At 48.3% G+C, this 14,209-nt stretch overlaps 1 protein-coding gene across 2 annotated transcripts in view; it reads left to right on the forward strand.

Moving 5' to 3' along the window:
* Positions 1–4,629: 4,629 nt before the first annotated feature.
* Positions 4,630–14,209, forward strand: part of Etv6 (ETS variant transcription factor 6) — a 239,413-nt gene continuing 229,833 nt past the window's right edge. Inside the window, exon 1 of one of the 2 annotated variants that reach the window (NM_001037353.1) lies at positions 4,630–4,676. In NM_001037353.1, the coding sequence (NP_001032430.1) occupies positions 4,644–4,676 (33 nt within the window). In that variant the 5' untranslated portion in view covers positions 4,630–4,643. The other variant, XM_039107692.2, reaches the window with a different exon arrangement.

Genomic DNA, 14,209 nt, shown 5'->3' on the forward strand with positions numbered 1-14,209 from the left:
TCCTGTGTCTTCCAAGGGTGGGATTAAAGGCTTGAACCACTACCCCAGCGCGGTTACTTTATATGAAAATCGATGGTAATAATGAAAGAGGTAAATCGTGGGCTGGAGAAATGGCTCAGCAGATAAAGACCTGAGTTTAGTGCTGGGATCTAAATAAACTAAGATAGGAGAGAACTGATTCTACAAAGTAGTCCTCTGGCCCCCACATAAGCACCGTAGCTCATGTGAGGCCACATTCACACAGGTACATAAGAATAATAACTGAAGATTTTATAAAGGTGTAAATTGAGATTTCCAGAGATCCCATTTAGCATAATAATGTAAACTGGGATTTACAAATCTCAATGGAGATGTAAATTGAGCCTCCCAGAGATTCCCAGTAGTAACAAAACTGGGAAAGACAAGGTGAGAACAATGGTTCTCAATCTGTGGGTCATGGGCCCTATGGGGTTTGCATATCACATTTCCTGCATATCAGATATTTACATCACAATTCATAACAGTAGCAAAATTACAGTTATGCAGTAGCAACAGGATAATTTTACAGTTGGGGGATCACAACAGTACGAGGAGGAATTGCATTTCAGAGTCATGGCGTTGGGAGGTTGAGAACCACTGATCCAGACTGCGAATGGGAATACAGAAATGTCCAATGTTCCCAAAAGAAGCCAGGGAACAGGGCGGACTAGAGACATGAAATCCGTGACACAAAGAATGGATGGATGAAGTGAATTTCTCACATGGGCTACTCCCGGACAATGAGTGTCCTTGGACATTTGCTTTCGCTACAAACCAGAAAATGTTTTGTTGTGAACTCAGCCCAAAACTGCAAGGTAGAAAGGGCTTATAAGCAAAAATGTATACTGGAGTAAGATCATTTTGACACAACTCACATCGCTTCCCTGACAAATAATGGTGCTGCTTCTCGCCCCTCCCCGCTGCTGTCAACAGTCAAAACATTCCTGTGTGGGTTTGTAGCCTGTGCACTCTTCTGAACGACCATCCTCAGAGGGTTTTTAAAACATGCCAGTGGGAAAGCAAAGGACATTTCCATGTTTAAAATCCATTCGACTGCCACTGGGTGTCCATCTGATTTCGACTGAGTGTGGCTAATCTGCACGCTCAGGGGGAGCGATTGTGAGATCCTGTAGAGTTCCGATAGAATTTCAAAAATAACCTCAAAGTCCTGAAACTCAAGGAAAACCATTCACTTATGGGTTCCGTTGAATCTGCGATGGCCCCTAGGTGGGTGGAGAGACGCTTCAAGATGGAACCTGTGTATTCCCATGGAAAGGAAGGCATTAAATAAGGCAAACGTGGTGGCGAATGCCAGTTATCCCATCACTCAGGCGGGGAAGGCTGCAGGATGAGAAGCTCAGTGGTCATTCTCTGTGCTGTAGATTAGGGGCCAGCCTGGGCTACAAGAATGAACAATGCTTGCTTTAAACCTCAGGTCAATGGAAGTTATTCCTTACAGAATTCCATTCCTTTCCTTAACAACTCATAACTAAAAGTACTCTTCAAAGTACGAGGACTTTCCTGCCCTCTTACTATATAGATATTTAAACAAAGTCCTCAATTTTGCCCTTTTGGCCCATAAAGCTTAAAGTATTTACCAAAAGGCCTTTTTGCAGAGCCCGCCAACTGTGGGGTAAATTCGGCTCTTGGCTGTAGCTGCCACTGTGTACTTCGCTTTGGAACCACAGACATTGTACTCCAAACTGCCACCTCTATGAATCACCAGGAGAAGGTCAAGACATGTCGGGAATGGGAGCTGGAAGTTAATTCAGTTGTGAGCTTAAGCAATCACCATGGCTAACACAAATTAGCACCTAAAATACGAAGATGTTTTGCTAAAGAATCTCTCTGTAGAGAGGCCCCCCATACCCACAGCTGACTTTCCCCAGTTCTAGCAACCCACAGTCAGCCGTGGACGTTTTCGGATAGAGGAGTATGTTTTATAAGCTCTCATTACAGTGCAATTGTTCTGGTTGATCACTAATTATGGTTAGCCCCTTACTGTGCCCAATTTATAAATGAAACTTTATTATATCTATGCATGTATAAGCCTCTATATATGAATATATATGGATATGTGGATATGGATATGGATATGTATGTGTGTGTGTGTGTGTGTGTGTGTGGTGTCTGCCTTCAAGTACACACCAGGCCTCTTGGTATATATCCTCCACAGATAAAGGAAAGACCATTGTAAGCAACCTCACACTTATGAAAACCTTGTAACTTAGTTGCCCCGTTCCCATGCATAGGTGCTGAGACGTCATGGGAGACCCTACAGTTAGATAAGGGATGGAAAGGTGCATAAGACTCAACGCAGCAAAAGCCCACAAGATCCAGTGTCTGCAAACATCAGTTAAGAGAAGCAAAGAAAAACAGAAATTGCTTAGCTGGGGATGGAGCTCAGTAGTAGAGCACTAGACTAGAACAGATGAGGCCTAGGTTCAATCTCCGGGGCTGTAAACAAAATAACAAATGGACGTTCAAGCACCGCCTCCCGCTCAAAAGGGCAAATGCGTAGTGGCCCAGGCTCAAGGCTTCAAGGCCAACCTGCACTACAAATTCAAGAAAATCTCAAAACCGATTGGCTGGGTGTGGTAGTGCACACCTTTAATCCCAGCACTGGGAGGCAGATGGCAGATGGATCTGGCTTCAAGGCTGGTCTCATCTACACTGTGAGACCCTGTCTCAGAACAAAACCACCCAAACCCAACGAAAATTCCTAGTGAGGAGCAACAGTAAAAAGCTACAACCGCGCGGGAGTAAAGGTAGGTGCATGCGAGGTTGGGAACGAGGGTGTAAAAGACTTAAGTTTTTTTGGTGAGCATGACTACTAGATGAAAAAACTGGGGGTGGTACCTGGAGGTTCCCTCCAAAAACATTACTGTATCAGCAACAGGGTGCGTTCCCATCCGACTCTTGGCAAATTTTATTTAGGGTGTTCTGATGAACAGAAGTATTGTTTGTGAAAGTCTGAGCACGTTTTTATGATGCTGAAAAGTGTGCAGAAAAAGGAAAATCAGAGGCAGACTGGCTTACTAGTTCCAGGCCAGACTGAGACAGTTCCAGGCCAGTCAGGGTTACATTGGGAGATTTTACTTCAAAATAATACTGCTCCTGCCTGCCTCCTCCCTAAGAAACTAGTGGGAATACAGAGGTGAATCTGGGAAATCCTCAGCAAGGAACATGAATATAATCCATTTATACACACATTTATGTTTATTTTACCGTCAAAAGACAAAATGGAAGTGCATTAAGCTTTTCGTTATATATCTACACATTAAACCCTATATAAACTAGCGGGTTAGAATTTAAACACCATCTTCTGCGGTGGGCATTTTAAGAGATTATAAATAGCAATAAAAATAGAGTGATCGGAACGCTGGTGCTCAAGGCTAGCGCCTCTGGATTCTGGCAGTCCCTCCTCTGCAGGACCCCGGGTTGTCACCTCCACCAATGACCGAGCCGGAGCAGCGGCCCAGGGGAGGGCTAAGATCTGCTGGAACGCGCCCTGTCAACTTTGTAGTCCAGTCACCTACGTCGGTTGGTAGCGGCCGCTGTGGCTTTAAATGGCCGGGGGATTTCGAATCGGGGAAGGCGGGAGGTCAGGCCGTGGGGCGCCCCCGTCTCGGGGAGCCCCCGCTCGCCGCGTCCCTGAGCCGGAGCGCGGCCGCGCGGCTTTGTCTCCAGCGTCGCGCCCTGCACTTCCCCGTGCGCAGCCTGTAACCCGAGCTCCCATTTCCTGGTGGATTCTCTTAAAGCGGCCGCGGTCGCCGCGCAGAACAAAGGCCATTGTCTCGCTTCCTCCTGCGGCGCCGCGTCCTTCCCGGAAAGCCCCTTCCTAGACCGCCGTCCCCGGGCTGCAACTGCTCCTCGGGGAGCGCACAGAAAAGCCCCTACTGTGCTTGGCCCAGGTCCTCGGGAGGCGCAGCCAGGGATGGCGGGAGAGAGATAAACCAGGCTTGCTGGTCCCGGGGCCACGCTGCAAGGTTCCCCAAAGGCGTCCTTCGCCTCGGGGCGGGCCACTGGGCATCCCGAGCCCCTCCCCCGCACGCCTTTTGATTTCTCCGCGGCCCGCGGTAACCCGAGCTTTTATTTCCTGGTGGCTCCTTTAAGAGGCAGAGCCGGGTGCTGGGAATTCACGTCAGTTTCTGCCCTGAAACTCTCAAGATCAATGAGCAGAGAGCTTTCTCAGTTCTGCCTTTCAGTTTCTCTCTTCCAGGAAGGAAAACATTCGAGAGAGAGAGAGAGAGAAATAGAGAGAGAGAAGGAGGGAGGGAGGGAGCGAGCGAGCTAGCGAGCGAGCGCCGCGGGAGGGCGGACGGGGGCGGGCGCGCCGGCCGCGGGTGGGAGGAGACACGCGAGGCCGGCCGGCTGCGCCCGGGTCGCCGCGCCGCGACCCGCACACCCCACGCCGTGCTCGCCGGCTCCCACGCCCCCGCACCTCGCGCCCGATCCGCGCGTTCCGAAGACCCCCCTCCCCCTCGGGCGGCCGCCGCCGGCGATGCTGCAAGAAACTTCTTAAATGACCGCGTCCCGCTGCCCCGCCGAGCGTTTCTGGGTTGGGGAGAGGAAAGGAAAGTGGAAAAAAACTGAGAACTTCCTGATCCCTTTCGCTGTGAGACATGTCTGAGACTCCTGCTCAGTGTAGCATTAAGGTAACGATCGGATTCTCTTCCTTCCCCCTTGGGCGATCGGAACCCCCTTGCCCCGGGGCTGCTGGTGCAGTTGCTAGGCTCGCGGGGGAAATTATTTGGGGCGCGAGGGAAAGAAGATGCAGCTCGCGGCAGCGGCTGTACCCTTTAGTGTAACCTTGCTACACCCCTCTCCCGCCGAGCTCCTCCTGGGTTCCTGGGCCCCCCACCCCACTCCCTTGCTTTTTTGACAATGTAATGCGGCTCTCAGTTGGTAGGAGGAACCCGGCTTGTCTTCAGATCTGTAGAGCACCTCCGTAATTAGTGCGCTTAAAAATAAGAACGGAGAAAGAAAAACCCCTTCTCCTTATTCCTACGCCTACCAGGAGATTGAATTGTAACTTTTGTTCCCGAGGGGTGGTCTCCCTAGGGAAAAAGTTCTAGGGGCCCCCGCTTGGAATGGTGTTTCTCTCCTCTCTCCTCTCTCCTCTCCCCCTCCCCCCCCAATCACAAGAATTTTATTTTACCCTCTTTTCTGATTGTGATTGCAAGTGCTAAGACAATCTTGGTGTCAGCTTTTCCTGGGCATTGCACAATGAAAAAAAAATTAAACCAAGGTGAATAAAGTTGCTGAATCGTTGTTTTACTCTAGTGCATATGAAAGTTGAGCAATCTGAAAGTAGAAAACTCCTGTGATGCAGGGTGGAAAAGAAGCGGCTAGGCAAAATGACCTTCTCTGACAGTCCGAGCTGGTGTTGAAAAGCTGCCATCTCTGGGCTCCCTGGCCTGTTCAGGAGGGATATTTGCAAAGCCTTCGCCTTCCAGGTAGTCCCGTATGGCATGCATGCACACACGGTCTATCTACATAGGCTTTAGTGCTGTAGTTCATTGCTTTTAAAAAGTTGTTGTGAAGTTTGCCACCATTGGGAGGCAGAATGATTTGTCTGTCTCCCCAGTTTTTTTTTTCCCCGTGCTGCATTTATTTCAAGGTTCTGTCAGTTACCAGGAGGCAAGTTTTCTGCTCTCTGTGCAAGGCTGAAGTTTCTCAAGTTTTCTGAGGGTTTGGCCTATGTGTCTCTTGCCTGGATGTTGCGGAAACAATGGGCAACTAGCCTGTTTTCTCTGCTCTGGGAAGGTAACAGCGTTTCATCCAGGATCTATGGGAGGGAAAGGTATTTTGTCACCGGCTTGCTAGTTTTTCATCATTAGAATCAGACCTTAGTGTTTCTTATCAGGAATGATGGTCATGGGTTTGAAGTAAGGAGGGTGGGGACCTAGAAGGTGCATTGGTGTCTGTTTTGTGCCTTGCAGAAGAGCAGAGGAACTTTTTGGCCTTTTGTGTTTGTGAGTATCTGGGGTAGGCTTTGGAGCCGTGAGTGCCTCAGTAAAGAATTTAGGATGCCGAGATACTTTTTCCTTTGCACTGGAAATTAGATTCTTCATCGAGTTCAGGAAAAAAAAATGTCGTCGTATAGATAATCTAATTTACTTCACACTTCATAACAAAAACAGAGGTAACTAAATAATAGGGTATTAGGTCAGTAAATTGTGTTTGGCTCGATGGCAGTAAACCTGACAGCAGAAAAATCTGGACCAGCTGCAGCCCAGCAGCTTCTGATTGCAAACAGCACGCTGTGGTCTATCCTGTGACTCCTCCAACCTCTTCTAAACTGAGGGAGGGGGGCATGGCTGCAGTTCTGATATGCTCTTGCTGGAAGCAGAGTGCCTCTGTTGAACGAACGGACGACCGGACGGCCTGTGTCGCTGCGCCCCAGTGGAGAGAAGACCTAAAACATGTTACGAAGCCAAACCCCACCAGAACACATCCTCATGTGTGACAGGGAAGTGGTATGCAATGTGCGACCTCATTCTTTTCCTTATTATCTTAGGTTGTTTTGTTTTGTCTTGTTTGGGTTTTTTGTTTTTTTTTTTTTTTTGTTTGTTTGTTTTTAAACTTTGGTCCTGGGAATGGAGCACAGAACCAACCGTGTATTACATGGGCTAGCTGAACCCTGCTCTTTCTTGAACGGTAACCTTTTTGCGTACCTCTTATTATTGTTTATTTTATCAGTGTCTAATGTGTCTTCCAAGTGGGTTTATTATTCTCCACCACCTATGCGAGTGACATTTTTTTTTTAAATTCGTTTTGGACTGTTATCTGTGGAGACAGTCTGTGAATGCTTGCCTAGGCCGAGGGTGTTTTTAGGTGTGTGTGCGCATGAAGAGTATCTCCCCTACGTGGAGTTGCTTGAGTTTATCCTGTTCCATAATACACCGTGGAGATCGAGGGCCAGGATTAGTTCAGGTCATCCGAAAGTGCTCCAGTGATGTGGGGCTTCATTTAGTCCTTGGGATGTGGTACTGTGATTCGGTGAGGGAAAAAAAATGTGTACTAGCAAGTCCCAAGTAAGTTGCTTGCTTCTAGGGACGTTACTCGAGCCGGGTAGGGGCTAAACTTTTCCTTGAGGTGGGGAATGCAAGTGAGTCTTTGAAGGATGCTGTGCTGGGCTGAAGGAACAGGAAGGCTGCCTTTGAGGAGAGATTTCCCTCACTCCTGAGACCTTCCCTATCTGCTCTCCTGCAGCACAAACAGCTGGTCGGCAGCAGTAAATTCCTCAGCAGCTGGTGAGGTGGAAGCCACAGGAGCTTGGCCAGAGGCAGCCACAGGGGGGGTGGGGTGGGGGGGAAGTACTTTGTTTACTTTTGAGCCCTTGTCTGTTCTGCTAGGAAAGACAAGAGTCGGACCAGGGTGGAGTTTCCAAGGTGAAAGTTTCTGAATTGGTCAATCAGTGACACCCATGTAAGACCATTTAGACCATTTGAGTATAGGTGGCGGACAGAGTGAGGCAGGGCCTTGTGTGACACTTTTACAGTCTAGGAGAGAAGCTTCCCCTGTAGGCTGGGGTCATGCTGAGTGGCTTGGAGCCTTCTTGTTGGTTCTCTGTGACAGCCCCTCTGTGAGTGCTGTGACATTATCCTCTGTTCCTCACTGGTGGGGTTGGCTGACCATCTGTAAGAAGTCAGGTATTTTTCCTTTTGTTTTGTGTACCCCCCCTCCCCAGAAGATCAGGCTTGTCACAGGACAAAGGCCAATAGTTTGGCTTTTCCAACCATCAGCCATCACCTCCAAGGAACCTGTTCACTTTTAAATTCAGCCAAGTAACAGTGGAAAGTGGTGCGGCCCAGGTGACACCGGCCTTTTGCAAGGCTTGGCACAGACATAGGCACACAGGCACACGGGCTCATTGGTTGAGCTGATCTGGCACACAAAAGCTAGTGGTACGATGCCCCTGGCCCTTCTTTTCCTGTTTTCTTATCAGTTCACATTTATGATAGGATGAAATTCTCATTTAAAAAAAAATATGTTCTGGAGGCGGTCTAGATGTCTCATTCCCTTGGGTTATCGAGGGTGATCTTGGTGCCTGTTTCTCACCCGGCAGCCGGTGCAGAAACATTTCTGTCCTGTTTGCTGACTCCAAGTGAGGTGTGGAGGACGTGAGTGCCCCTTCCTCTCTGCCCAGGGATCACCTCATTTAATACGGTTTTCCTGTTGCCTCTCAAAGCTCGAGCTCTGCCTGGTCTCTGTCCAATAAGTAAAAGGATTTTGATATATATTACTAACACGATGGTAATTATGACAACCTCAGAAACTGCTTCTGCGTCTAAGCAAAAGAAAGGATGTGAGATGAGAGTGGTGATCGCCTCACATTCGAGGGAAGATCAGGTTCAACCTTGGCCACGGAGTAAGCTAGAGGCCAGCCTGTCTTTAAAAGAAAATAAAATAAAAAATAATAAAAAAGAGAGACTTAGTAAGCGAACAAAATGGCTTGTGGGATCGCTATAAAGACTTAGCTTGTAGGGTTTCCCGTTTCTCTCACAGTAGAACCTGGGAACTTTTCAGATATTGAGAGTTAAGTCGGAATTGAGAGATCTTAGCCAGACCCCGAGCCACACTCTTCTGTGTTTCACAGCTGGCTTCTGAGACCTAAGTGGGTTGCTTTAGCCCATGGATGACTGAACCAGGTTGGAACACAGGCCCACAGGGTCTCAGGCCACCACCTCACATTCTCAAGGTTCACCGTGTGTCTGTAAAAGGCCAGGGAAATCTGATACAATGGGCTGTGCTCTCTGGCACTTCCTAGTGTGGTCCATTTTAATCACAGGGCAGCTGGTCCGAGGGCACAGAGCTATGTGCCCTGGAAGCTGAGGTGTGTGGGAACAGTGGGCCGCCAGGGTCTAGTCAGGTGTGAGGGGCGGAAGTGGTAGGAGGTGGGGATGTGGGAAGAAGGGCCTGCTGGACTTGGTATTTGGCACCACGTTTTGCAGCGATACCTGGTAGGGTGGGTGCATGAGAGCCTGGAAGTTCCACTGTTGGATGAAGCATTGCTACCTGCTGTCATGTCACCTCTTGATAAACCCGTGGGTGAGCCACAGGCTGCCTCACCCTGAGCCGGGCAGACCTTCACTTATGTCTCCTAAGCACTCTTTTTAAGAATTCTGAGAGCCATTTTAGAGTGCCAAAGGGAAGAGTAGGTAAAGTGGGGGTTGGGGGGCTATACCTTAGCTGTGAGCGGCAGGCAGAGAGAGCTAAGACATGTTCTCAAACACATGGGGAGGGGCAGGGGGAGAGGCAGCTGGATGTTACTTGTTGATCCAATTTCATTTTATTACTGGCTTTTAGAGGTTGGCCTTTATTGGAACGGCTCCCCCAGTGGTGGGGGAGTCTGGACCACAGGAAGACACTTAGAATGTGGGCGATAAGGTGGGATATATACTCTTTTCTGTGAATACCACTTTAGAAAAACACCATGACTTGGTCTCCGGCAGAGTCCGTCCTTGCTGTAATGTTCCGATAGACTTGAGGATGCAATATTTATTGAAAAAGAGTGTGATTTCTCTTCAGTGTTCCCACGCCAACGGGAGCCCAGCTTGAAGATTGTTCGTTGCCAAACCTAGTATTTGGGGAGAGAAAGGCTAGACTAAATTAGGGGAGAAGTTAGAATTACAGCCTATTAAAAAGCAAACACATTTTATTGATTTTTCTGTACATTCGGGAACCAGACTAATAAAATAGTGTTTATTGGGACATCTCAGAATGAGCCCCCATGAACAGGCAAGTGACTTGTGTTCCGTGCCATCCACTGCGTAGGACTGAGTACAGCCGTGTGCTTGAAACTGGCCTTCTGGTGTTGAAATATTACCACAAATCTATCATTTGCCCTGTTAATTCTCTGGGTTACCCTTTCATCTTTGACAGTGAAAATATGCGGCACAACCTGGTCTGGTCCCAGGGATTTGCCGTCCTTTTGGCATAAGGAAGAAGGCCTTACTGTGTAAAGTAGGGACGCCCCATGTTGATTCAGCTAACTGCATGGAGTCCTAATTGCCCGTGCTTGTGAAAACCGCAGAACCCATGCGAAAACTTAGGGAACTTTATAAACTCCCTGTAATTAAAAGTGTCTCATTGCTGTTCTAGTGGTCGTCTTTCCCAAGGCAGCCAGCTCAGGTATACAACTCTGTAGGACTTCTCCCACTTCCTCCTCCTCCTCCTCCTCCTCCTCCTCCTTTGCCTCGAGGCCTCCTTCACCAACACCACCATCGCTGGTTGCATACTAATCAGAGTTATCCTGATGTGTTGAGCTTAATGACCTCATTCCCTCTTCACAGTCTATCCTGGAGGCGGTTTCCCTCCCGATTTTACAAACCCAGGAACCGAAGCCAGAGAGGTTAAGTGATCTGCCTCAGATCTCTAGGCTTGTATGCCTGGTGGCAGTACAAGGCTGAGACACTGCATCACAGGTCTGCAGCTCCCAGTGACTGTTTCGAGCTGTAACCGCCTTCAGGAAGCAAATTAGGAAACTCAGAGTGATGGGCCTATGGGTCATCACCGTAGCTGAGGCAGAGAGAGAGAGAGAGAGAGAGAGAGAGAGAGAGAGAGAGAGAGAGAGAGGGCAGAGAGGCAGAGATGGAGCCAGGAGAGGTCTTGTGTTTCCTCTGCTTGTTTCTGTTGAAGGCGGGCTGCTCCTCATTCCCATTAGGACTAGCCAGATGCTCAGTCCTAGCCAATGACCTCTCTGGATGAGTGTTGAGGTGATCCATTTTCACAAGCACAGCCCCTGCCGCTCTCTGGTGGTGTGTTATCTTCCGTAGCTCTGTTTTTTGACCACCACGCTTTTTTTTCTTTTTTTTCGGAGCTGGGGACCGAACCCAGGGCCTTGCGGTTGCTAGGCAAGCGCTCTACCACTGAGCTAAATCCCCAACCCAACCACCATGCTTTTTACTCAGGAACCTCTCTCCCTCCCATCCTACTTTTTCTTGTTAACAGTTGCTCCATTAAGTGGTTTCTGTATCTGAGGTGGTGCCCTCACCCTGCCCAGGCTCAGGGCCAGGCACCCCCTTTACTGACAGTACGCCATCTTTTCTATGTACAGCGTCGTCATCATCATCATCATCACCACCACCACCAGCACCACCACCACCACCACCACCACCACCACCACCAAAAGCTTTTTGCCCAATACATGAATGTCCTCCCCCCACAAGTGTCCTCTTATTAAGCATGAACATTGTGAATGCTGGGAATCTATTTGAAATATGTGCAGATATCATTTCCCATCACTACCCAAGGCATGATTTTTTTTTTATTCTTTTCTCTTTGTATGAGCCCACCCATCTTGGACTTATTCTTTCCAGTTTACTTGAACGAAGAGAGACATTTGGGCCTTCGACTTCACAAATTTCTGGGGCTTTTTTTTTTTATTTGTCTGTCTGTTTCTTAGGTAACCCTCTCTACCCACAAGCCTGGCATTGGCTGTTGAACACAGGATCTTAGATAGGCTAAGCAAGATCTCTGCTTTTGAGCTATTTCTGTGTCCAATTTCTTTTCTTATTTTAAAAATTTATCTAGTCACTTTACATCTCAACGTCTGCCCCCTTCTCCTCCCAGCACCCGTCACACAGATCTTTCCCCCATTTCCCCTTCCCTTCTCCTTTGGGAAGGGGGAGCCCCCCCTCTGGATATCACTGTATTCAAAATTTTATATCCAAACAGCTTTAATAAGCAGATGAGGAAAATGCCTAAGTCCCTCAGCTGAGACTTAGCAGAACCACAGAGTCCTGCTGGTGCACCAGAGAAGGGCGCAGAGACAGTGTGAGGTGACACAGTACAGGTGATTCAGGGACATTCAAGGCGAATGACCCAGAAGTCTCACGAGGTATCAAAGAAACTGAGGCTCACAGCTTGTCCAGATCCCATTGCTAACTGTAGTCAAGACACCGTCAGAATCATGTGTTGTGTTTCGTTTGAGGTGCTTGTAGAAGCCATAAAAAAAAAATCAAACAAGAATTCAGACAGCATTGTGTCCCCATTATAAGTCACACACACACACACACACACACACACACACACACACACACACAGACACACACACCACTGCCCCTCCGCCTGTGTGGCACCACAGATGGGCAGGTGACAGCACTGGCTATGACTTCCAAGTTAAGTCACTCGATTTAAGAAGTGAAGAGAGGATGAAATATATTTTGGAAAGATATCCAAGGGAAAAGGGCTGGCATAAAAACAATGTTGATTTTTAAAAGGCCAAGCAAGCTTCCTGTATCTGGACGGATGATTTATGAGCACCCTCCCAAAGGAAGATGTGAAAGAACAGGTTCCTGAGGATTTATGTCCTCTGCTGGGGGGATTTTCTCTTTGTATGTGGGAGTCAGGCATAGGGAAACGACCTCATTTCCTGAATGACCCAAAAAGGACACGTTGCCCTGCTGGGCTGGTGTGAGTTCTGTCAGCAAATGTGTTCAGGGAGATGACACCGAGTCCTCCCATTTGCCTCTGAATTTAGCTTTGAATTTTATTCTGTCTCCCCTTGGTTCTTCCCTGTGTGGTTCTCGTTTCTTAAGGACATTGCTAGTTGTTGGGAGAAGGGCTCTGTTTACTGTAGACATGGTAGCACACAGACCTGTGGAACCTGGTCCTGACCTGAACTTGTTCGTGTTACTTGATCATGATCTTATTAACTCATCCAACCGATGGCACTGTGACCGCAGGCTCCTTACAGGTATTGGCGGGTGAAAGTAAGGCTTCTGTGGTCCACAGCATGTGAACCTAGAAGGGGCTTATCGTCTCGATACCCACATTTTCCCAGTTGAGAATCCAGGCTCCAGAGATGATCAGATGTGAGATTGGTAGTGCTTGCCTGAACCAAGGTCCAGGCCGCACAAGTTGGCTGGCGCCCAGCATGGTGCTCTTGCTGCCAACCCACTGCCCTGGCGACACTCAGCCATTGCTCAGAAAAGCCTTTTTTTTTTCTCTAAACTTTAATTGAGCACACAAGGCTCGGCAAGAAGGGATGAGCCGACTGCAATTACGTGACTGTACCCAATGCCTTTTGTATCTTCCAGCAGAGTTTTGAGAGAAATAGCTGATTGTGGTTCTGAGTAAGTTTTCAGAGATGAAGGAGAATGGGGGAAAAGCAAACGCTCTGCAGGTCGTGTGTCTTGACTGGAGTTATTACTCTGCTCAGGGGTTGGAACAGGCTCGTGGGTCTGCTTGCTCCTACCTACGATTGCTTGTTACTCGCAACCGGGGCTCGACTCGAAAAGCATTATGGGTTCCTTAGCCGGCTTTTGTTTCCCAGCTAATCCCATGTCTGTCTGACCACACAGCAGACACTGTGTGCTGTGAGGCGGTGGAGTCCCAGCTTCATGAGTTGGGAGTAGGATGGCCCTCAGTGGAATCTTAATTATACAGAGGAGTCTGAAAAAAAGGCGAATTGTTACCTTGAGGCATGAGGGAATTTTCATGCTTTTTGTAGCTGTTAAGAGAGTGAAGTGCCTCCTCTTAGTAGTAGTTATTTGCCGTGGACTTAAAATGACATCCCGAACGTTCCTTGTCATACACGTGTTACACGGGAAGGGGAAATACAGACTAGAAAAAGACTTGTTCTCCCCCTTTTTCACAGCCTTGTGCAAGCTCTACCCGGGCCAACATGACCTTTATAACAATAGATTGTATAGATGTTATATCTCATTTGCTTGATTTTTGTTAGCACACATTAATTATACACAATGATATTTTCATACATGCGTGTAGTGTATTTTGGGACAGAATCTCTCCTTAGCGTCATTGTCCCCTTTCTGCTCGTCATCTGTCTCCTCAACTAGTCCCCTCTTTTGCTTTCATTATCTCCGCCCCCCCCAAACCACATGAGTTTCATTAGGACTGCTTACAGGAGCGTGAATGAGGGTGTTTACGGGGGCCACAGGTGCCTTACCAGTGGCCCATTCACTGAAGAAGATACCTATTGTTTTGAGGAATTCATTTCCCACCTTATGAAAGAATGAACACATGGTCGGACTGTTGGAGAAGGAGGGTTAGCTGACCCTTCCCAGTCCTCCCAGGGGCTACCCGTAGAACCTGACTTTTCTTGTCAGCTGCCAAGTACCTACCGTGTGCGGTGGGCGATAGCAGACTGCAGGTACTGCACGTTAGAATGGTCTAGCTAAACCAGTGATCCCTGCTTCAAGCATGTCCCCTGCATGCG

This window comes from Rattus norvegicus, chromosome 4 (assembly GCF_036323735.1).
Source record: "Rattus norvegicus strain BN/NHsdMcwi chromosome 4, GRCr8, whole genome shotgun sequence".
Classification (NCBI taxonomy): Eukaryota; Metazoa; Chordata; class Mammalia; order Rodentia; family Muridae; genus Rattus; species Rattus norvegicus.